The 23,807-nt window shown below is 44.6% G+C and overlaps 1 protein-coding gene across 7 annotated transcripts in view; it reads right to left on the minus strand.

The window, feature by feature from the left end:
* The window catches only part of riox2 (ribosomal oxygenase 2), a 118,649-nt gene that overhangs the window by 66,449 nt on the left and 28,393 nt on the right, over positions 1–23,807 (minus strand). For all 7 annotated transcript variants that reach the window (XM_078172147.1, XM_078172146.1, XM_033639506.2 and 4 more), the window contains exon 3: positions 20,927–21,046. In XM_078172147.1, the coding sequence (XP_078028273.1) occupies positions 20,927–21,046 (120 nt within the window). The remainder of the gene's footprint in view (positions 1–20,926; positions 21,047–23,807) is intronic.

Here is a 23,807-nt window from a genome sequence, read left to right on the forward strand (position 1 = left end):
ATCAATAAAAATATGACTCCACTTCTCCACCCCGCTGTCTGCGTCTTCCGAAATGTGCACACGCATGACTCAGAGTTTGCTTACAGGTGCGCACGTTCTCCTGCCAAGTTTATTTTTATAAATCACAACCTTTGCGTGGTAAGTGGCGTACGCCACTTTCAAGCCCTGTTTTGTGCGTAAGCAAGCTTTATAAATGAGGCCCCAGGTTTGTAACATTATGCTAGCAGCCAACATGTGGAGTTAATACAGGGTATATGCAGGAATCCTGAGGTTAATTTCAATACCTTTTTAAGACTTTTTTAAGACCTTCCAAAAAAACTTTAAGACCTCATCGCCACTTCAAGCTGTCGTTAGCAGCAACGCATCTTTAACTTACTAAACAGTTGTAGTTTGCAATTAAATCTATGGAGCACAAACATACAACAGAACTCAGATAAGATGAAAAGGAATAAAGCTTGAAAGAATAAATTAAACCAAAGGCAGGTTTATTAAAATACACCTTAGGTCATAACAAGTAACAAAGCTCTACAGCTCAACATCAGCTATTCAAGGCCAACTTGCTGAAAGCAACAACCTTATGGCTAGCCCCTTGCATGTGGGATTTAGAGCTGACCCAAAAAATTCGAAGCTTCGAAGCTTCGAAGCTTCGTTCGATGGCACGGGATTCGATTGTGAAAAAAAAATAATAATAATTGTGGTGGTGGTGTGGTGGTTAGCACTGTCGCCTCACAGCAAGAGGGTTGCCGGTTCGATCCCGGGTGTGGGAGCCCTTCTGTGCGGAGTTTGCATGTTCTCCCCGTGTCAGCGTGGGTTCTCTCCGTGCACTCCGGCTTCCTCCCACAGTCCAAAGACATGCAGATTGGGGATTAGGTTAATTGATAACTCTAAATTGTCCGTAGGCGTGAATGTGAGTGTGAATGGTTGTCTGTCTCTACGTGTCAACCCTGCGATAGTCTGGCGACCTGTCCAGGGTGTACCCTCCCTCTCGCCCGATGTCAGCTGGGATAGGCTCCAGCCCCCCCGCGACCTTCAAGAGGATGAAGCGGTTAGAAGATGAATGAATGAATGAATATTTGGCCTTTTTTTCTCCTGTTTTTTTTGGGGGGGACCTTGAACGCAACACTAATCATGCCGTCCGTTTACGGTTGTTTTTTTCCCCTTTAGCCATATGTAAACTCAAAGAACGAGAAGCAATGTCTGTTACGCATATAAGATTTCATGTTCCAGTTCCAGTTTGTGTTTTTCATTGACTGATTGTTTTTGGTTGGTTGACAAATAAAGGCCGGCCCCATTAGGCCGAGTAAAGAAGTCAACTGGTCTGATTGTTGCATGAATTGCCTAAAAAAGTTTCACAGTAAATCAGAGAACAGGGATATTATTATTGCCACGGGTTATCTGAAATGGACAAAGGTATTCTTTACTGGTGAGTTAAGGGAGAATAGCTATCATGTAATTAAAAAAGAAAACATCTCCGACAAGGAAATAGAAAGCCTGACGTGCAATGAATGGAGACCTATTATCCTGCTTGAACACAGACGACTAAATTCTTTCAACAATGTGACTCAAAATAATGATAAAATAGATTGTATTGATGTAAAATAATATGCTGATGGTGACATTTTCCACCAGTCCACTGCACTCTGAGGGCTGAATTCACAAAGAATGAACTGCGGCCGCTGATAGCACCTTGAATTGCACTTCACTTGCACCTGCAGTATGCTCCGTCTTAACGTCCTATTCACAAAGGATATTGCGCTAATGATATACCAGCGCAAACACGCCCACAAAGTTTGGCAGCTGAGTGCAGTTTGCCCCTGATTTGCCCCTGGTTGCAATAAGCCACACATGGCAAAGTATAAATGCTGGCTTTGCGCCAAGAACACCGTGGCAGAACAATGGCAGACTTTGTTTGGCAAAGTACTGAATACTGTATACCCTCATGTAGCGATGTCTGCTGGTGAGTCAGTCTAACAGTGTTGGATGGGTTGAGGCTGTGGATTTGACCAAGTTTGACCACTTTATCACTATTCCCTCTCACTTGTAGCTGTTTTTTCGTTATCTTTTGAATTTCATATGAATTATGGAACCGTTTTTGTTCACGTTTGTTTCCTCTGTTTCGTAAAATAAATTATTGAAAGTTGCTTTTGAAGTGCGTGACAGAAGTGTGTTTTGAGAACGACCGCAGACTGACACCTGTTCAACGCATCAATATCTTCGGATGCCATTAAAGTAATAATGATTATAATAATAATGTCAAAATATTATTTACAGACTGATTTAACAGACGATCACTGCTGCCACGATCACTGGAAAGTCTGGGCGAGAGGCTTCCACAGAGGAGCACCCAGTTTGCACCAGCTTTCTAAAGACGTTATTTACTTCACTCAAACTGTGTGTGGCTATTAGCGCTGGTGTTAGTGAATTAGACGTTGTTTATCAATGAGGCTCATTTGCATAGAAAGGGGCAATTTTTGCGCCAAATATATGCATATTACCTCATTTAAATATGTGCAAATAACACCGGAGCACCGAGACGCAATCTGCTTGGCAGCGCAGTTAGTGGAGCATTTCACCCTCTGCGCGTGCTTTGTGAATTAGACGGTACCTGTTTGCTCAATTTTTACTGGTTTAGCGGCCGCAAAAGCCACGCAATCCTTTTGTGAATTCGGCCCTGAGTCTGGTGTCAGTGACACATGCTGCTCTGAGTCGCGCATCTGTCTGCTTGCGCTGCAGTGCGCCGAGGGTTTTAATTTTTAGTGTTAAATCAAAAGAACTCTACTCATCAGCAACCAGAAGTGTTTTTTCATTTGTGAATATTTTTATCTTAATTCTAGAGTTGCAAGAAACTACCTTTTCATCATAAATTGTAAGTTATTAACTTTTTTGTACTTTTTTTTTCGCTCAGCACCCCCCCACACACATACCCGATGGCAGTTCGAGTTTGCCTACCTACACATCGTTGTTTGTAATAGTCGCGAGGAGGAAAATAAATTATACATTCATGGATACTTTTTGTCAAAACTTGAATGCCAAGAAAATTTAACTTCATAAAATCGCGATTAAGACTTTTTAATACTTTTTATTGGCCTTAATTTTCCGACATTTGATTTATCAACTTTTAATACTTCTTAAGACCCCGCGGACACCCTGTAGTAACCATTAGCTATTTTGCAACCCTAGGGACTGTTCTTTACTCGTCAGGGTTCGAGGGTGGCTGGTTGATTTTTATTTTATTTTTTTATTTTATTTTGATCCCCCCCTATGTTAATCACTTACTGATGCTGTTTTTGAAGTATGAATAAGTCAGTAAGTAATTTATTCCATTGAAATGTCATTGATGTAGTATAGAAAAGTGATTCATCTTTTTATAAATGACAAAAGGCACATCTGCCTAATTTTTGCTGTGGTATTGTGATACTACTCAGAACCGTGATACTTTCACTGGTATCGTACCATGGGTCCCAATTTTGGTACCGTGCTAGCGTGCTTATTTCAATGGAATAAATTACTGACTGACTTATTCATACTTCAAAAAACACCATCAATAAGTGATTAACATAGGGGGGATCAAAATAAAATAAATAAATAAAATACAAATCAACTAGCCACCCTCCTCCTCTTCTAAGTTAAGAACAGTCCCTTCAGTGCGGTGAGGTTTGTGGACCGTTACCTGCCACAAAGAGAGAAATGTGAAGGGCTCGTTTCTCCTCTGACACTTCACATACCTGCGTGCTGCCACGGCTCAGCTGTTCAGGTACTTCTGGGCAGTCATGACACCAACCAAGAGGAAATTTTGGACCTGGAGCCGGGCTTCTCTGTCGCTGGTAAACCACGTTATCTTGCGGTGGCCATAGCGCTCCGCCGTATTCCTGTCTGTGACCCCTGTTCAACCCACATCCAGCAGGATTCGCCTTTCGTTTCTGCTGCTGGTTGAAATCTGTACTCGCACAGTGTGCTCCTGAATAATTTCTTTTGCTTGCACAAAACTATTTTTAGTCGCAAATGCAAGTAAAATGCTTGCACCGTAGAGCACTGTAGTGGAAAACAAATCACTGTAGCATATATAAACAAATTTAGCCTACAAGTAAAAAGAAATAAATATTAATTTTCACTGCTTAAAGATACTCAATAGCTCAGCTAATACCTGAAATGTCACTGGAAAACAAACCACTGCAGCAGCATATTGAGTGCCAGGTGGCCAGCGCGCGCCGTTATTGGACAGCGCATGGGCACTCACCCTCTAGCGATTTTGTACTTATACCACAGTAGTGGTACCGTGAGGTACAATAGTACTATGGTACTCCAACATTATGGTATCATATGTACCGTGGTGTTTTAGTACTGCGGTCTACCGTTGGTACTAGTATACCGTGCAACACCACTCTATAGGCAGGTATACAGGGTCACAAGGTTTTACTAACCGAACATACAATTGCTCCCTCTCCCTCCATCCTTCTCCATCTATCTCAAATTTTTCTTATTCTTTATGCACTATATGTTACTTCATGAACCTGCAACACTGCAGCACTTGTGTCAGATGTGATATGAACTGAGTGTTGAGGGTCTTACTTCTCTTTGATCTGCTGTTGCTTGGATTGTCTTTCATTTGTACGTTCCTTTGGATGAAAGCATCTTCCAAATGTAAATCTACAATTCTGAGGTATTTGCCTCTGCCACATTTTAAAGTTAAATATCATACATTTTTTTCCCTTTTTTGCCTCATACTTACTTGCTGGACTTGAGGACTATAATTACTAGCTGCTACGCAAAATAAGATTTTACAATGTGGAATAGCTCAATTTTAAAGTAGAGGAATTTGGTAGTGATGTGCAGTTCGCAAATGAGACGGCTCTAAGAGCGGATTCTTTGTAGCTAACGAGAAGAGCCGACTCCCGTCGGGGAGAGCCGAATCTTCAGCCGCTCCTGCATAGCTCTGCTGAGAATCCATGCAGGCGGAACTTAAAGTTGATGGGCACACTATGCGGCCAATCACATGCAAGGACAGTCCAGGACCATACCATTATGTGAAAGAAGGAAGGGGGAGAGACGCTTTAAAGACAGCGAGTGTAGTGGTACAGGCCAGGTACGCAGAACGATAAAGAGACGGGGGAGCCAGATTTAAATGCAAGCACGTCAATGATATTGGAGACTGCATAGGTGTGTGCAGAATTTGTAAAATGAAAATATCCATCAGAACAGGGTCAACAACAAACCTGCAAAGACATCTAAGAACTGCCCACTCATCCATGCAACTGAAGAAGAGAGGGCACTGTGGATTTTTTTTTGTAACAAAAAAAATGCATAAAAATGAGGCTATTATGAAAACACTGACTGAAAATTACTGAATGAAAACACACAAACCGCTCATAATTGCTAAATTATGCTAAAATAGAAGGCTCTGAGTGAGGCTGACGTACTACGGTAAACGTGTTGCGTCATTTCCGGTGTTTCTGTGATAGCGTCTCTGTGCTGCTCTAGCGAACTCCTACCAGCTAGTTCTCTGTTTTTCCTCACTTCAGCTGCTGAACATCTACTTAACGTCTTAACCCACACTAGTTCTGTTTACCTATAGCTCTCCTCTTTTTAACGACTTTCTTGCTAAGTTGGTGTTTGCACGTTATTAACCTTGTTAGCTACATTAGCTTAACAGTTAGCGATGGCTTCTCCTTCTCCTGCTCTCTCTTGCTCTGTGTGCCATGTTTAGTCATTCCTCTGCCTCCTTTAGCAACAGTGGTAATTGTAACAAATGTAGTTTATTTGCTACGTTGGAGGCAAGGCTTAGTGAATTGGAAGCAGGGCTCCGCACCATGGAAAATCACTCAGTAGCTGCGGTAGTAACCCCGTGCAGCTGGGAGGTTGGATAACTGACTGGAAGAAGTGTAGTACCAAGCCGAAGCCCATGGTTCACCACCAGCCTGTTCATGTTTCCAACTGTTTTTCCTCACTCAGTGGCACACCTGCTGAGGACAAAACTCTAGCCTTGGCAGCTCTATTTTGAGAAACATGAAGTTAGCAACACCAGCAGCCATAGTCAAATGTATCTCTGGGGCCAGAGCGGCTGACAATGAGTCTAATTTAAAACTGCGGGCTAAGTCTAAATGTAGATTCAGTAAGATTGTTATTCACGTCGGCTGTAATGACATCCCGTTACGCGAATGTCGGACTCCGTAGTTTTCTCTGGACCCCTTCCAAATCTGACCACTGAAGATATGTTTAGCCGCTTGTCATCATTCAATTGCTGGCTGTCCAGGTGGTGTCCAACAAACGATGTGGGCTTCATAGATAATTGGCAAACTTTCTGGGGAAAACATGGTCTGATTAGGAGAGACGGCATGCATCCCACTTATGATGGAGCTGCTCTCATATCTAGAAACCTGGCCAAGTTTATTAGTAATTCAAAATCCTGACAACCCAGAGTTGAGACCAGAAATCAGAGTCGCAGTCTTACACGCTTCTCTGAGCTTCTCTGAGCTTCAGTGTCTGTCACCTGACAACCTAAATTATTTAAATCTAAAGTCAAACAAAGAGGAGTTGTGCATAGCAACCTAAGAGAAATTACAACCTCTTCTGTGACAGAAAGACAAACAGCAGGAGAATTAAATTAAATGTGGACTGTTAATAGGGCTGTTCGATTAATCAGATTTTAATCTAGATTACGATTTGGGCTTTCAACGATTATGAAAACAAAATAATCAACATAAAATGATTATGCGCTTCTTGTCCGTTTACTCGTCAAATCAAATCAAACGCACCCGGAAGCCACGCATGCGCAATACTGCCCCCTCCCCTCCTCTCTTCTATTCACTCCACGAGCCAGTCAAGTAGGTGAAATCGAATAATGTGAGGGGCGGGTGATCGCCGAAGAGTTCAAAAACAGCGTGCAGAAAATGGCAGAGGGAGAGCGAGAGAGGTTGGTCGGTTGGTCTGTGTGTGTGTGTGAGTGTGTGTGTGTGTGTGTGTGCACATCAGGGCCGAACTCCGCTGTGCGTGATACAGAGAGCAGAGGAGAATTGTAAACGCACGACCATGTGGAGACAGAAATGATGTGCCGTTGTGTAAATAAGTCATCACGTGCCTCGCATAATCGTTTGCATAATTGTGATTTCAATTTTGATCAAAATAATCGTGATTATGATTTTTTCCATAATCGAGCAGCCCTAACTGTTAAATATCAAGTCTCTATTGTCTAAAGCAGTGCTAGTAAACAAATTAATATCAGATAATCATATTGAGTTACTCAGCCTCACTGAAACCTGGCTGTGTCAAGATGAATATGTTAGCCTAAATGACTCTACTCCTCCCAGTCATAATAATACCCACATTCCTCGAGGCAGCAGCCGAGAATGGGGAGTTGCAGCCATTTTTAACTCTAGTCTATTAATCAGCCCTAAAACTAAACTAGATTATAATTCCTCTGAAAGCCTAGTCCTTAGTCTTTTACATCCGACCTGGAAAACCTTGCAGCCACCTTTCTTTGTTATGGTGTACCATGCTCCTGGCCCATATTCTGAATTTGTATCTGAATTCTCAGAGTTTTTATCCAGTTTAGTTCTTAAATCAGATAAAATTATTATTGTAGGTGATTTTAACATTCATGTTGATGTTGATAATGACTCCCTTGCTACTGCGTTTATCACATTATTAGACTCCATTGGCTTCAGTCAGGGTGTACATAAACCCACTCACTGTTTTAACCACACCCTTGATCTAGTTCTGACGTATGGAATTGAAATTGATAACATAGTCTTTCCACAGAATTCCTCTCTATCAGATCATTATTAAATAACTTTTGATTTCTTTCTACTCGATTACACGCCACTCAGCAACAGTTGCTATAGATTTAGCAGATAGTGCTGTCGCAAAATTTAAGGAAATGATTCCATCAACGTTAAATTTAATACCATGTCCTTCTGTAACAGAGGTTTCCTGTACGGACTTTAAACTCTCCCGAATTGATCATCTTGTCGATAGCACTGCAGGCTCACTGCGAACAACACTCGACTCTGTAGCTCCTCTTAAAAAGAAGTTAACAAAGCAAAGAAAGTTCACTCCTTGGTACAACTCTCAAACCCGAAAATTAAAACAAATATCGCGAAAATTTGAAAGGAATTGCTGATGACCCAAACTGGAAGAATCTCGTTTAGTCTGGGAAGACAGTCTCAAAATGTATAAGAGGGCCCTCCACAATGCCAGAGCAAACTATTACTGAGCATAAAAATAAGAGCAACCCCAGGTTTCTTTTCAGCACTGTAGCCAGGCTGACTGAGAGTCACAGCTCTATTGAGCCTTATATTCTTTTAGCCTAGCAGTGATGATTTTATGAGATTTTTATTGACAAAATTCTAACTATTAGAGGCAAAATTCATGACCTCCTGCCCTCAGATGGAACCATTCTGCCCTCAATCACAGCTCTAACACCTAATATATATCTAGATAGCTTCTCCCCGATTTCTCTTCAACAGTTGACCTCAATGATTTCTTCATCCAAATCATTGTGTCTCTTAGACCCCATCCCAACTAGACTACTTAAGGAAGTCTTACCTTTTGGTAAATCTCACATTAGACATGATCAATATATCTTTATTAACAGGCTATGTGCCACAGTCGTTTAAGGTAGCTGTAATTAAACCTCTTCTAAAAAAGCCCACCCTAGATCCAGAGGTGTCAGCCAACTATAGACCAATATCTAATCTTCCCTTTCTTTCAAAGATCCTTGAGAAGGTAGTCGCAGACCAGCTGTGTGACTTTCTCCACAATAATAACTTATTTGAGGAATTTCAGTCAGGATTTAGAGTGCATCATAGCACTGAGACAGCACTAGTTAAAATTAGACTTGCACCGATTAATCGGCAGTGCTCGGAATCGGGCTGGTTTTCACTTGATTGGCCATGACCTGCGACCGGCCGGTCAGTCTAAAATATGTCGAAATAAAACACCGGTCAAATTCCGCCACGCCGCATGATTGACATCCTGTAACATCAGCAGCGCACACACACGCACATGTGCAACTCGTGGCTTGGGCAATGTGAGGAAGTGAAACATGGGCGGCTTCTCACCTTAATCATTCACGCGCACACATCAAAAGAGAGAAGGAGAAAGTTGTTAATTGTCCGTGTTAAACTTAACTGCGGAGCTCTCACTGCTGCACTGTGCCGCTTGAAGCTGACGAGGCACGTGTCCGCGTGCTTACTGGCGTGGGGAAAGACCTGTGTGAGTTTTCCACAGGAGATATTTTTACTTTTTTGTCTGTTCAAGAAATTACCCACAAATGCTATACACTAAGTTTTATTTTACTTATCCATGTTTTTATTTATGTATGCCTTTTTACTTATTTATTTTAATACTGTACCTGAAGTTATATTTGAGCAAAAAGGGAAAATCTCTCTTAACCTGTGCCAATTTTTTTTTTGTTTGTTTGAGATGATTATTGAAATGCTGGTTGTATCACATTGCAATATCTTGTGTGCTGTAAAGGGGTTTGAAAAAAATGAAATCGGTATTGGCCCAAAAAAACTGTAATCGGTGCAAGTCTAAAATTACAAATGATCTTCCAATTGCTTCACATAAAGGACTCGTCTCTGCACTTATTAGAGCTTAGTGCGGCATTTGACGCAATTGACCATCAAATTCTGCTACAGAGACTTGAACATTTAATTGGCCTAAAAGGTTCTGCACTAAGCTGGTTTAAATCTTTTTTATTTGATCGTTTTCAGTTCGTTCATGTTCATGATGAATCATCTTTATGTACTAAAGTTTGTTTTGGAGTTCCACAAGGTTCTGTGCTCGGACTAATTCTGTTCACTTTATATATGCTTCCCTTAGATAACATCATTAGAAATCACTCTGTAAATTTCTATTGATACGTGGATGATACACAATTGTATTTATCGATAAAGCCAGAAGAAACGGATCAATTAACTAAACTTCAAAAATGCCTTAAAGACATAAAAACCTGGAAGAGCTTGTTCTTAGCCCCAAACACCTCAGAAATTCTTTGATGATATAGTTTCTCTGGATGGCATTGCTCTAGCCTCTAGCAGTACCGTAAGAAACCTCGGAGTAATATTTGACCAAGATTTGTCTTTTAACTCCCATGTAAAACAATTCTCGCAGACTGCGTTTTTTTTCATCTGCGTAATATTGTGAAAATTAGGCCTATCCTGACCTGAAAAGATGCAGAAAAATTGGTCCACGCTTTTGTTACCTCTAGGCTGGATTACTGTAATTCCCTATTATCAGGTAGCTCTAATAAGGCTTGGAAAACTCTCCAGCTAATCCAGAATGCAGCGGCACATGTGCTGACAGGAACTAAGAAAGTAAAATCCAGAATTTAATTTAAAATCCTACTCCTTACTTACAAAGCTTTAAATGGTCAGGCTCCGTCCTATCTGTCAATTTGACTTCAACTGTTATGAAAAGTTTTGAGAAATACATGTTGTCTGTGCTTAAGGCAGAGGCCAATTTGGCACTTGACCCATGCCAGTTTGCTTATAGGCTGGGGAGAGGTACTGATGACGCCATCAACAGCATCACCCTCTTCACAGTCAAGCACTTGGAATGCCCAAAAGCATATGCACGGATTTAATTTATTGATTTTAGCTCAGCTTTTAACACACTTCAACCCCATCTGCTCATCTCAAAACTAAGGCAGATAAGTGTCAACCCTTTTTTAATCAAGTGGTATTTTTCCTTTTTAACTAATCGAAGTCAGCAGTTAAGAGTCAATAACACCCTGTCAGAATACAAATCAATCAGCACAGGTGCCCCACAGGGTTGTGTCAGCTCCCCGGTCCTTTTTACACTTTACACAAATGAATGTACAAACAGCCACCCAGGGAACCTTGTTTTTAAATTTTCTGATGAAACCGCCATCCCCAGCCTAATGCACAAAGACTCAAGCCCTTCAGCCTATTTTTCTGAAATAGAAAACTTTGTGCAATGGTGTGATGCTCACCATCTTATTTTGAATGTTAAGAAAACTAGATGGTCTTAGACCCGAGATCAGTAAGGGACCATAGTCCTGTTGTGATACATGACTCACCCATTGAGCAGGTCAACTCATACAAGTATCTTGGAGTTCACTTAGATTACACTTTTAGTTGGAATGTCCACGTTGAAGGTCTGTGCTCTCATTTACAGCAAAGATTGTATTTTTTGCGCAGACTTAGAGTGTATGGTGTGGACAAAAGCATCATGTTTTTATTTTACCAGGCAGTACTACAGAGCTTAGTCCGATACGGGATGTTAGCCTGGTATGTCAACCTCGTTGTCAAACTGAAAACTAACCTTGCTCGTCTGGTCCACACGGCCATGAAGGTTATGGGAAGAAGGGACTAGGGTCGGGTCGGTTCTCGGTAATACCAATCCGGTCCGGTACTCCGTCTTGGACCTGTTTTTTTTTTTTTTTTTGAGACCGACCGGACCGCATACGTCATTTTACAGCCTGTGTCTGCCTCTTCGCCAAACACACAGTGAGCAGGAGAGAGAGGGGGACTGAGCTAGGGGGTGAAGGTGCGCATGCGCCGAGGCCTCTACTGAAGCCTGGAGTTTGTTTAACAGTGACGGACGGGGAGTCGATAATAATGGCGGACAATTTAGTCTCAAAAAAATCAAAGAATGCGCCAATATGGCAACACTTTGGCTTTGAGGCAGATGAAGGAGGCAACCCTACAGACTTAGATAATCCAAAATGCAAACAATGCATGAAAAAAGTTTCGGCTTCAGGTGGCAACACTTCTAACTTGAAGAAACACATGAAAAAACAGCATGCCCTCATCGCTGCACGGCTCGGTCCGATAGGGTCTTCGTCCTCTGCTGGGACTTCATCAGCACAGCTCTCCATTGAAGGGTCCTTTGCAAAGGGCACAAAGCACAAGCGTGACGGTCGCAGATGGAGGGAGTGCACTGAAGCAGTCACCACATACCTTGCTGCAGATATGGTTTCCTTCCGAACTGTTGAGAAGCCAGCTTTTAAAAGACTGCTACGTACACTCGACTCTCAGTATGAGCCCCCCGGTCGAAAGTACTTCTCAAAAACTGCCATTCCAAACTTGTACAATCGAGTGAGAAATGAAGCCCAAGCTGTACTGTCTTCAAATAGCCACTTTGCGCTGACGACGGGCGTGGACCAGTCACGGTATGACACCGTACATGTCACTTACAGTTCATTTAATTGACAAAGACTGGAAGATGGTGTCAAAGTGCCTCCAGACACACTTCATTCCCAAAGACCACAACACAGAAAACTTGGCTGATGCACTTGAAGAGCTTCTGAGTTGTTGGCAACTGGATCCGAAAAAACTGTCAGCACTAACAACCGACAACGGATTGAATATCAAGAATACGATCAAGGATCTGAAATAGCCGTGGGTCAATTGTTTTGGCCACAACCTCCACCTTGCCGTGAACAATACACTGAATAATCTACCATTAAAGAACACCATAGATAACACTATGCAAGCCTGTCACAGCATCACTAGCCAATTTTCTCACAGCTGGAAGAGGAGGAGGGAGCTGACGAAGGCACAGAAAGAACTCAACCTGCCAGAGCACCAGCTTGTTACAGTGAGATATAATTTAATGAAACAATACACGTGTATACGCACGGGCGCACATGCGCGCATACACACACATATTATTATCAACGTTATTCATACATAATGTATTATTGCTATTATACTATTGCTACTATTATAGCCCATTGTGTATTATCATCCAACAAGATTGTCCAACTCATTGGGGGTCCAAGCGTGAAATGATCAAGCGAATGATGGAGCAGCAAGACGCAGTAAACCGTGTTCTAGAGAACGACAGAAAGGCCATCACCAAGCTCAACTGGCAACACAAGGATGTGTTAGCCTCCCTCGACAAAGCCCTCAAGCCAGTCAGTGATTTCACTGACATTCTCAGGGGGGAAAATATGTCACCATATCGTCACTCATCCCAGTGCTCAAATTCATGGAGACTGATACTTTCGGCGCTGCTGAGGGGGACGTAGATCTCACCAGGGATGTGAAAGCTGGCATCTTAACGCGACTGAAGGGAAAATACAACGACGACAAAGTCAGGGAGATTATGCGCGTGGCCTGTTTCATTGATCCACGGTATCGTGGGACTCGTTTCTCCGGTGCGGAGTTGGAGGACACTGTGCGCAAAATGGAGGAGGAGGTCGTCACCCTGGCCAAAGAAATGGAGCGACCGGAGGATGAGGAGAGCAACGCAGCAGCTGCACCGTCGCCACCTAAAAAGAGAAGAAGTTTGGGGAGTCTTCTCAGCGACACAGCAGCGGCCGCTGCTGCCATTCCAAAAACCACAGAGCAGAGAGTTTCAGATGAGATGCTCATCTACAAGCAAGAGGCAGTGGCTCACGGAGAAGAAAATCCGTTGGGATGGTGGAGAAAGAGCCAGTTTCACCTTCCACTGCTGGCAAACGTAGCACGCAAGTACCTTTGCATTTGTGCAACCAGCACTGCATCTGCGAGGTTGTTTAGCAAAGCAGGGAATGTTGTTACAGCTCAAAGGTGTCATTTGAAGCCGGCAAAGGTAGACATGCTGGTGTTTCTGGCTAAGAATCTTGAGTTTGATGACTGAGTCTGACAACAACAGGTAAGCTATGCCAGTCAGAGACAGGTCAATTCTGCTTGAGGCCGAAGATTTTGCAATAATTTTTATAGTGCTTTTATTATTATTATTATATTATTATTTCTCTTAGTGGGACAATAAAGTATATTGTATCGTATATCTTAGAGAGCCCATAGTGCCATATTATCCCACTAGAACACTGCTCTGAGAATGCAGGGTTACTTGTGGTCCCTAAAGTCTCCAAAAGTAGATCAGGAGCCAGAGCCTTCAGCTATCAGGCTACTCTTCTGTGGAATCATCTTCCTGTTTCGGTCCGGGAGGCAGACACCGTCTCCACATTTAAAGGGACAGTTCGACATTTTGGCAAATTCGCCTATTGCCGTAATCCCTATAGTCATATGAGTAGGTACATTACCTTTAATTGTCGGTGCGTGCTAGGGCATTAACGACTTTGATTTTTTTCAGGTCAACTTATCTGTCAAAGTCGAAGTAGAGTTGACAAGTCATTTGATGACGTCATCACACTGACACGGTGGAGGAAAGTGAAGTATCTCCACACATATGATGTGTGTCTGTCAAGGCCCGAACATACTCGGGCGGAACGTACGCGGAACAGACTCTGCGGAGGTCCACGCGGACTCAAAGCGGACATCCACAAGCCCTGTGCGCGCAAAGCTCAGATTTTACGAGTGCGCGGACTCCGCTCCGTGCACCAGTGACTGCTCGGCATGTATTTTTCACATCGTGGGGATTTTTCATGGACATTTTTACAGGAAACTACAACGCGGAAGTGCGCTCGACTATGAAAGCCCTAATGACTGGAGTCTGCTCCACTTATAGTACGCCCGAGTATGTTCACTTAGTCAAGGATAAAGTATCAGCGTAAGCCAAACAGAGGCAGCGACTGCATTCCGTACACAAGCGCACACAGAGAGAGAGAGGGAAAAAACACACGACTTGTCGACTCCACCCGGGGGCTGTCAACTTGTGCCACTGACGTCGACACGATGACAAATCGACTTTTCTGTTAATGCCCCAGTGCGTGCTGTTCTGACATCGGTGGGGCAGAGCTGCCCGCTGAAATGGAGGTAAACGGTACAGGTCCCTCTCTCCCTCAAAACTAATCAAATACACCATCAAATGACTCCAAAACGCTCTTGAGAACAACTTGTAGCTTACACATTCACCACGCTATGAAATAATAATGTAATATTACGAGACAGAGTTGTTTTGAAGCCAAATGCAGAGCCGGAACTACATTCCAGACATGCAATACTTCCTGGGCGGAGTGATCTCAAACAGCGTATGTTTAGTGCAGTTACTCCTGTCATCAAAACAACAAGTTTGTTGAGAAGAAGCCAGAATATACAGAGGAAGAGTTACAGGTTTTGGAAGAAGAGAGAGCAAGAAGAGAGGCTGGGGCTGCCGAGCAACCAGGGGCTGAGGGGAGACCCAGAGCCGGTGGTGTAAACGTGGGGCGGTGCAATATAAATATAGAGTACGCCTCACAATAATCACCGGAACACAGGGAGAACATGCTAACTCCACACTCATAAATCACCACAACTCCTGAAGGAACAACAACATAAAATGTTCCCTAGCAGTCTGTTTATTCCCAACAATGAGAAGTAATGCCAGTCACTTCACTACATGCTCTGGGTAAGCACTTATCCATAACATAACCACAACAACATTTGCATTTTAGCCTTATTTACCATGCTTGGGTTGTAGGCTAATCTTACTCAACATGGAGGTAACGTTACAGCAGAGGGATTGGTGAGCAAAATACACAACGATCACTTACCACGTCTGCTCATTTAGTGATGCCGACAGATGGTATGGCAGTGTCTCTCAAGAAAGGAGTCTGAACCATTCCTGAGCTTCTGCGCTCCATCCTTTCAGCGTAGTCCTCCGGTAAAAAATGGCAGGAGCTCCCAAACATTTTCCGGACCATTTCCACAGGCGTGCTGAGGTCGATGTCCAGCACAAATAGCCATTGTTTCATCCTGTCCGTATTACTAGTTGGAACTACGTGAAACTTCACTTTGTTCCATGTCTTCGGCTTGTTACTGCAACCTTTTACAATGCATGTGTAAACCATGATTTACAAAAACACTTGTAAACTTTCCTCAAACCTTCTGGTGTGTCCAGCTGACGATACCGCAAATGGCTACAAACAATAACAACGGCACTGTCTCAGCTGTGCACTGTGTCACTCCGCCCAGTGGTTTACTCAAGAAAGTAGTTCAGAGTATTTGCTTCATGTGTAATGTTACTAAATTATACATTATTATTTCATATCGTGGGGAATGCGCAAGCCATGTGTTGTCCACTAGAGCGTTTTGGAGTCATTTGATGGTGTATTCGATTAGTTTTGAGGGAGAGAGGGACCTGTACCGTTCACCTCCATTTCAGCTCTGTCGCACCGATCTCAGAACAGTACGCACTGACAATTAAAGGTAATGTACCTACTCATGTGACTATAGGGATTACAGCAATAGGCGAATTTACCAAAATGTTGAACTGTCCCTTTAAGACTAGACTTAAGACTTTCCTTTTTGATAAAGCTTATAGTTAGGGCTGGCTCAGGCTTGCCTTGGACCAGCTCCTAGTTAGGCTGACATAGGCCTAGTCTGCCAGGGGACCTCCTATAATCCATTCATCCATCCATCCATTTTCATCCGCTCATCTGGGGCCGGGTCGCGGGGACAGCAGGCCAAGCAAAACACCCCAGATATCCCTCTCCCCGGCAACACTTTGCAGCTCCTTCTGGGGGATTCCAAGGCGTTCCCAGGCCAGACGAGATATGTAATCCCTCCAGCGTGTTCTGGGTCTGCCCTGGGGCCTCCTACCAGTGGGACATGCCCGGAACACCTCCAGCAGGAGGCACCCAGGAGGAATCCTGATCAGATGCCCGAACCACCTCAACTGACCCCTTTCAATGCAAAGGAGCAGCGGCTCTACTCCAAGCTCCCTCCGGATGTCCGAGCTCCTCACCCTAACTCATTTCCTCCGCTTGTATCCGCGATCTCATTCTTTCAGTCACTACTCAGACTTCATGACCATAGGTGAGGGCTGGGACATAGATGGACCGGTGAATTGAAAGCTTTGCTTTCTGGCTCAGCTCCCTCTTCACCACGACGGACCGGCACAGTGCCCGCATCACTGTAGAAGCCGCACCGACCCACTGATTCATCTCACACTCCATTCTACCCTCACTCGTGAACAAGACCCCAAGATACTTGAACTCCCTCGCTTGAGGCAGTAACTCTCCCCAAACCCGGAGAGGGCAAACCACCGGTCCATGGACCATGGCCTCAGACTTGGAGGTGCTGACTCTCATCCCAACTGCTTAACACTCGGCTGCAAAACGCTCCAGTGCATGCTGGAGGTCACGGCATGATGGAGCCAACAGAACCACATCATCTGCGAAAAGCAGGGATGCAATTCTGAGGTCCCCAAACCGGACCCCTTTCTCCTCGAGATACTGTCCATGAAGATCAAAAACAGGATTGGTGACAAGAGACAACTTTGGCGGAGGCCAACACCCACGAGAACATGGTCGACTTCACACCAAGTATGCGGACACAGCTCTCACTTTGGTCACACGGGGACCGAATGGCTCGTAGCAGCAAGCCTGGAACCCCATACTCCCGTAGTACCCCCGACAAGACCCCCCGAGGGATGCGATTGTAAGCCTTCTCCAGGTCCACAAAGCACATGTAGACTGGATAGGCAAACTCCCATGCCCCCTCCAGCAGCCTTGCAAGGGTAAAGAGTTGGTCCACTGTTCCACAACCAGAACGGAATCTGCATTGCTCCTCCTGAATCTGAGGTTCGACAATCGGTCGGAGCCTCCTTTCCAGCACCCTGGAGTAAACTTTACCCAGGAGGCTGAGCAGTGTGATACCCTGATAGATGGAACACACCCTCCGGTCCCCTTTTTTTAAGATGGGGACCACCACCCTGGTCTGCCACTTTGCAGGCACTGTACCTGACCTCCACGCGACACTGAACAGGAGTGTCAGCCAAGACAGCCCGACAGTGATGCAGCCTTCAGCATCTCAGGGCGGATCTCATCCACACCCAGCGCCTTGCCACTGGGGAGCTTTTTAACTACCTCAGTGACCTCTGCCAGGGATATGGGCGAGAGTTCCCCCGAGTCCTCAGGCTCTGCCTCTTTCTCAGAGGACGTGATGGCCGGGTTCAGGAGGTCCTCAAAGTGCTCCGTCCACCGCCTGACGATGTCCCCAGTTCGGGTCAGCAGTTCTCCCTCTCTGCTGAGCACAGCCTGAGACAACCCCTGCTTTCCCTTCCCGAGTCGGTTAACAGTCTACCAGAACTTCCTTGAGGCCAACTGAAAGTCCTTCTCCATAGCCTCCCCTAACTCCTCCCATACCCGGGTTTTTGCTTCAGCAACCGCCACAGCTGCAGCCCTTCTGGCCAACCGGTACCTGTCTGCTGCTTCAGGAGACCCCTGGGCCAGCCAGACCCAAAAGGCCTCCTTCTTCACCCTGATGGCCTCCCTCACCGCTGGTGTCCATCAGCGGGTTCTTCGGTTGCCGCCCCGACAGGCACCGATAACCTTCTGACCACAGCTCCTAGCAGCCGCCTCCACAATGGAGGCTTTGAACATGGCCCACTCAGACTCCATGTCCCCAACCTCCCCCGGGATGCGCAAGAAATTCTCCCGGAGGTGGGAGTTGAAAACCCGACGGACAGGGTCCTCTGCCAGACGTTCCCAGTTCACCCTCACTACACGTTTGGGTTTACCAAGTCTGTCTGGCAGCCTCCCCCGCCATCTGATCCAACTCACCACCAGGTGGTGATCAGTTGACAGCTCTGCTCCTGACACCCGAGTGTCCAAGACACATGGCCGCAGATCTGCTGATACAGCCACAAAGTCGATCATTGATCTTAGGCCTAGGGTGTTCTGGTACCAGGTACACTTATGAACCTCCCTGTGTTTGAACATGGTGTTCGTTATGGCCAGTCCATGGCTCGCACAGAAGTCCAATAACAAAGCGCCACTCGGGTTCAGATCAGGCAGGCCATTCCTCCCAATCACCCCCCTCCAAGTTTCTCCGTCATTGCCCACGTGACCGTTGAAGTCCCCCAGGAGAACTATGGAATCCCCAGCCGGCATCCTTTGCAGGACACCACCAAGAGACTTCAAGAAGGCCGGGTACTCCGCACTGCCGTTCAGTGTATAAGCACAAACAACAGTCAGAGACCTTCTCTTTGCGACCTGCAGTCGCATCGAGGCAACCCTCTTGTTCTCCGGGGAGAACCCCAACACAGCGGCGCTCAGCCGGGGGCTTGTGAGTATCCCCACACCCGCCTGGAGCCTCTCACCCTGAGCAACTCCGGAAAAGGAGAGATTCCAGCCCCTGGACCAGAACCAGTGCTGTGAGTGGAGGTGAGCCCAACTATACCTAGTCGGTACCGATCCACCTCCCGCACCAGCTCCGGCTCCTTCCCCACCAGAGAGGTGACATTCCACGTACCAAAAGCCAGCCCGCGACGCCAGGGATCGGCACGCCAGGGGCCCTGCCCCTACCTGCCACCCGGCACACAATGCACCTGACCCCAATTTCTATCCCTGCGGGTGGTGGGCCACAGGGCGACGGCTCCATGTCACCACTTCGGGCTGAGCCCGACCAGGCCCCATGGTCTAAGGCCCGGCCACCAGACGCTCGTTGGCGAGCTCTCCCCCCTGGGTCTGGCTCCAGGAGGAGGCCCCAGTTTCCCCATAACGGGCAAGGTGCTCTTCTCCCGAGTGGTCCGCTTCATCGAAGGTCTCTGAATAACCTCCTGTAATACACCGATCACCTTTTCTCCTTCTCTCTCTCTCCCTCTCCTTTGCTAACACTCATGTCCTGCATCTTACTGCATCTCGCTAAAAGGGGATTTATGGTCGTGCACTGACCCTATGCACGTAGCCTACGCACGTCGCCTATGTTGTTGTGAGCATTTTTACTTCTGCGGTGGTGTGTCTGTGTCACTCTGCAGTTACACCTCCAAAACACTAGTCGGCGGCGGAGGTTTCTGTGAAGTGCTGTTAAGTTTAGTTGATTCAAAACACACATTAAACATGGCTTAATAGAGACAATTTGAAAAACAAATAGACAAATTGGCTTCACTACAACTTGCAGCATTCACAGACAAACACTTGTGTTAATCCAGACACATTTTCCCCACAAACATGCTAACGTTATTAGCACAAGCCTATGGCATTTTACATTGTATAAATGAGCCTAGCAACTAGCGATCTTTTACTCTTCTCATGTAAAACCAAGGACAACGGCAACATTTAACAAAGGTAACAGCACACAGCTTGGCTCCATAACAACTCACAAGGTTCACCGACAAAACAACTGTCCTGTACTAAACTCATTTTTTAAATAAATACAACATGCTAACGTTATTAGCACAGGCCTATGGCATTTTACATTGTATTGATAGCCTAGCGGCCGGCAAGCTTTCCCTCTTCTCATGTGAAACCTGGATAAATCCCGAAGCATAAATCCCTGAGGGATAATTCACACACAAGACTTAAAATGCTATTTTAGTGGAGGCTTTACTCTCTTCACAATTTATAGGTTCTTATCTGCGAGCCTACGTCATAACCTATGTGTCGATTCAACGCAGAACTAATTACGTGTTACTCAGCTCTACTGCATGTCACTAACTGTTCTCCGGAGCCTTTGTGCTCCACTGTCTCGCAGGTTAACGTATATTGAAGTGGTGCCTGGATGGTGTGACGTGTGTGGTTGTGCTGCCGCCGTGGTCCTGCCTGATGCCTCCTGCTGCTGTTATCATTGGTCACATACATATACTATCATATATTAATATACCAAAAACATACTGTACCACAATAGCCGTAATTATTACTATAATAATATTACTTAAATTAATGTTGTTTTAAGCTACTGTCACTACTGTCTTTCGTGCATCGCTCTCTGTCTGTCTTCATGTATCATTTTGCATACGGATTACTGTTAATTTATTATGTTGATCTGTTCTGTACGACATCTATTGCACGTCTGTCCGTCCTGGAAGAGGGATCCCTCCTCAGTTGCTCTTCCTGAGGTTTCTACCATTTTTTTCCCCGTTAAAGGGTTTTTTTGGGGAATTTTTCCTTATCTGCTGTGAGGGTCCAAAGGACAGAGGGATGTCGTATGCTGTAAAGCCCTGTGAGGCAAATTCTCATTTGTGTTACTGGGCTTAGGTAGTTAAGTTATGATAGATAGATAGATAGATAGATAGATAGACAGACAGACAGACAGACAGATAGATAGATTTTGGCTGTTGAGTGAGTCCAGTCATGGATTCATTGTCTTACCTCAACATCATCATAGTGAGGTGGAAGGCCCTGGGACTCCTGTGGTGTGATGTAGACGTTAGAGCCCACCAAGGCTCCGAAGAAACACTCCAGCTTTTCCTGGATCTTCCACAACTCATCCTGCAAACACACAGGAACAACTGCATGAGAGCTGTTTCTGACAAATCAGACAATTGGATCTGAGATTTCAGATCCATATTTGTATATCTGGTGCACTAATATGACTGCTGACACAGTGTATCAAAACATTTTGAAGAATACCAAGGGTCACATAAAAGTTATTTTGATTAAAAACCCACATCAAGTGAGTTGCTGTTTCCAGTGTTGGGCACTCTCAAAATGTAATAAATTACATATTACTAGTTACCTTCATTTGAAGGTAATAAGCTACTTTAAAATATTACTGTGAAGAGTAAAAAGTTACTTAATACACCACTTTTGCATTACTTTGATCAAAATGATCTCATATATATATATATATATATATATATATATATATATATATATATATATATATATATATATATATATATATCTATACACACAGTACAGGCCAAAAGTTTGGACACACCTTCTCATTCAATGCGTTTTCTTTATTTTCATGACTATTTACGTTGTAGATTCTCACTGAAGGCATCAAAACTATGAATGAACACATGTGGAGTTATGTACTTAACAAAAAAAGGTGAAATAACTGAAAACATGTTTTATATTCTAGTTTCTTCAAAATAGCCACCCTTTGCTCTGATTACTGCTTTGCACACTCTTGGCATTCTCTCGATGAGCTTCAAGAGGTAGTCACCTGAAATGGTTTCCACTTCACAGGTGTGCCTTATCAGGGTTAATTAGTGGAATTTCTTGCTTTATCAATGGGGTTGGGACCATCAGTTGTGTTGTGCAGAAGTCAGGTTAATACACAGCCGACAGCCCTATTGGACAACTGTTAAAATTCATATTATGGCAAGAACCAATCAGCTAACTAAAGAAAAACCAGTGGCCATCATTACTTTAAGAAATGAAGGTCAGTCAGTCCGGAAAATTGCAAAAACTTTAAATGTGTCCCCAAGTGGAGTCGCAAAAACCATCAAGCGCTACAACGAAACTGGCACACATGAGGACCGACCCAGGAAAGGAAGACCAAGAGTCACCTCTGCTTCTGAGGATAAGTTCATCCGAGTCACCAGCCTCAGAAATCGCAAGTTAACAGCAGCTCAGATCAGAGACCAGATGAATGCCACACAGAGTTCTAGCAGCAGACCCATCTCTAGAACAACTGTTAAGAGGAGACTGCGCCAATCAGGCCTTCATGGTCAAATAGCTACTAGGAAACCACTGCTAAGGAGAGGCAACAAGCAGAAGAGATTTGTTTGGGCCAAGAAACACAAGGAATGGACATTAGACCAGTGGAAATCTGTGCTTTGGTCTGATGAGTCCAAATTTGAGATCTTTGGTTCCAACCGCCGTGTCTTTGTGAGACGCAGAAAAGGTGAACGGATGGATTCCACATGCCTGGTTCCCACTGTGAAGCATGGAGGAGGAGGTGTGATGGTGTGGGGGTGTTTTGCTGGTGACATTGTTGTGGATTTATTCAAAATTGAAGGCACACTGAACCAGCATGGCTACCACAGCATCCTGCAGCGACATGCCATCCCATCCGGTTTGCGTTTAGTTGGACGATCATTTATCTTTCAACAGGACAATGACCCCAAACACACCTCCAGGCTGTGTAAGGGCTATTTGACCAAGAAGGAGAGTGATGGAGTGCTGCGGCAGATGACCTGGCCTCCACAGTCACCGGACCTGTATACACACATATATATATATATATATACATACAGTACAGGCCAAAAGTTTGGACACACCTTCTCATTCAATGCGTTTTCTTTATTTTCATGACTATTTACGTTGTAGATTCTCACTGAAGGCATCAAAACTATGAATGAACACATGTGGAGTTATGTACTTAACAAAAAAAGGTGAAATAACTGAAAACATGTTTTATATTCTAGTTTCTTCAAAATAGCCACCCTTTGCTCTGATTACTGCTTTGCACACTCTTGGCATTCTCTCCATGAGCTTCAAGAGGTAGTCACCTGAAATGGTTTCCACTTCACAGGTGTGCCTTATCAGGGTTAATTAATGGAATTTCTTGCTTTATCAATGGGGTTGGGACCATCAGTTGTGTTGTGCAGAAGTCAGGTTAATACAACTGTTAAAATTCATATTATGGCAAGAACCAATCAGCTAACTAAAGAAAAACGAGTTGCCATCATTACTTTAAGAAATGAAGGTCAGTCAGTCCGGAAAATTGCAAAAACTTTAAATGTGTCCCCAAGTGGAGGCGCAAAAACCATCAAGCACTACAACCAAACTGGCACACATGAGGACCGACCCAGGAAAGGAAGACCAAGAGTCACCTCTGCTTCTGAGGATAAGTTCATCCGAGTCACCAGCCTCAGAAATCGCAAGTTAACAGCAGCTCAGATCAGAGACCAGATGAATGCCACACAGAGTTCTAGCAGCAGACCCATCTCTAGAACAACTGTTAAGAGGAGACTGCGCGAATCAGGCCTTCATGGTCAAATAGCTGCTAGGAAACCACTGCTAAGGAGAGGCAACAAGCAGAAGAGATTTGTTTGGGCCAAGAAACACAAGGAATGGACATTAGACCAGTGGAAATCTGTGCTTTGGTCTGATGAGTCCAAATTTGAGATCTTTGGTTCCAACCGCCGTGTCTTTGTGAGACGCAGAAAAGGTGAACGGATGGATTCCACATGCCTGGTTCCCACTGTGAAGCGTGGAGGAGGAGGTGTGATGGTGTGGGGGTGTTTTGCTGGTGACACTGTTGGGGATTTATTCAAAATTGAAGGCACACTGAACC

The sequence above is a fragment of the Epinephelus lanceolatus genome, chromosome 11, assembly GCF_041903045.1.
Source record: "Epinephelus lanceolatus isolate andai-2023 chromosome 11, ASM4190304v1, whole genome shotgun sequence".
Lineage (NCBI taxonomy): Eukaryota > Metazoa > Chordata > Actinopteri > Perciformes > Serranidae > Epinephelus > Epinephelus lanceolatus.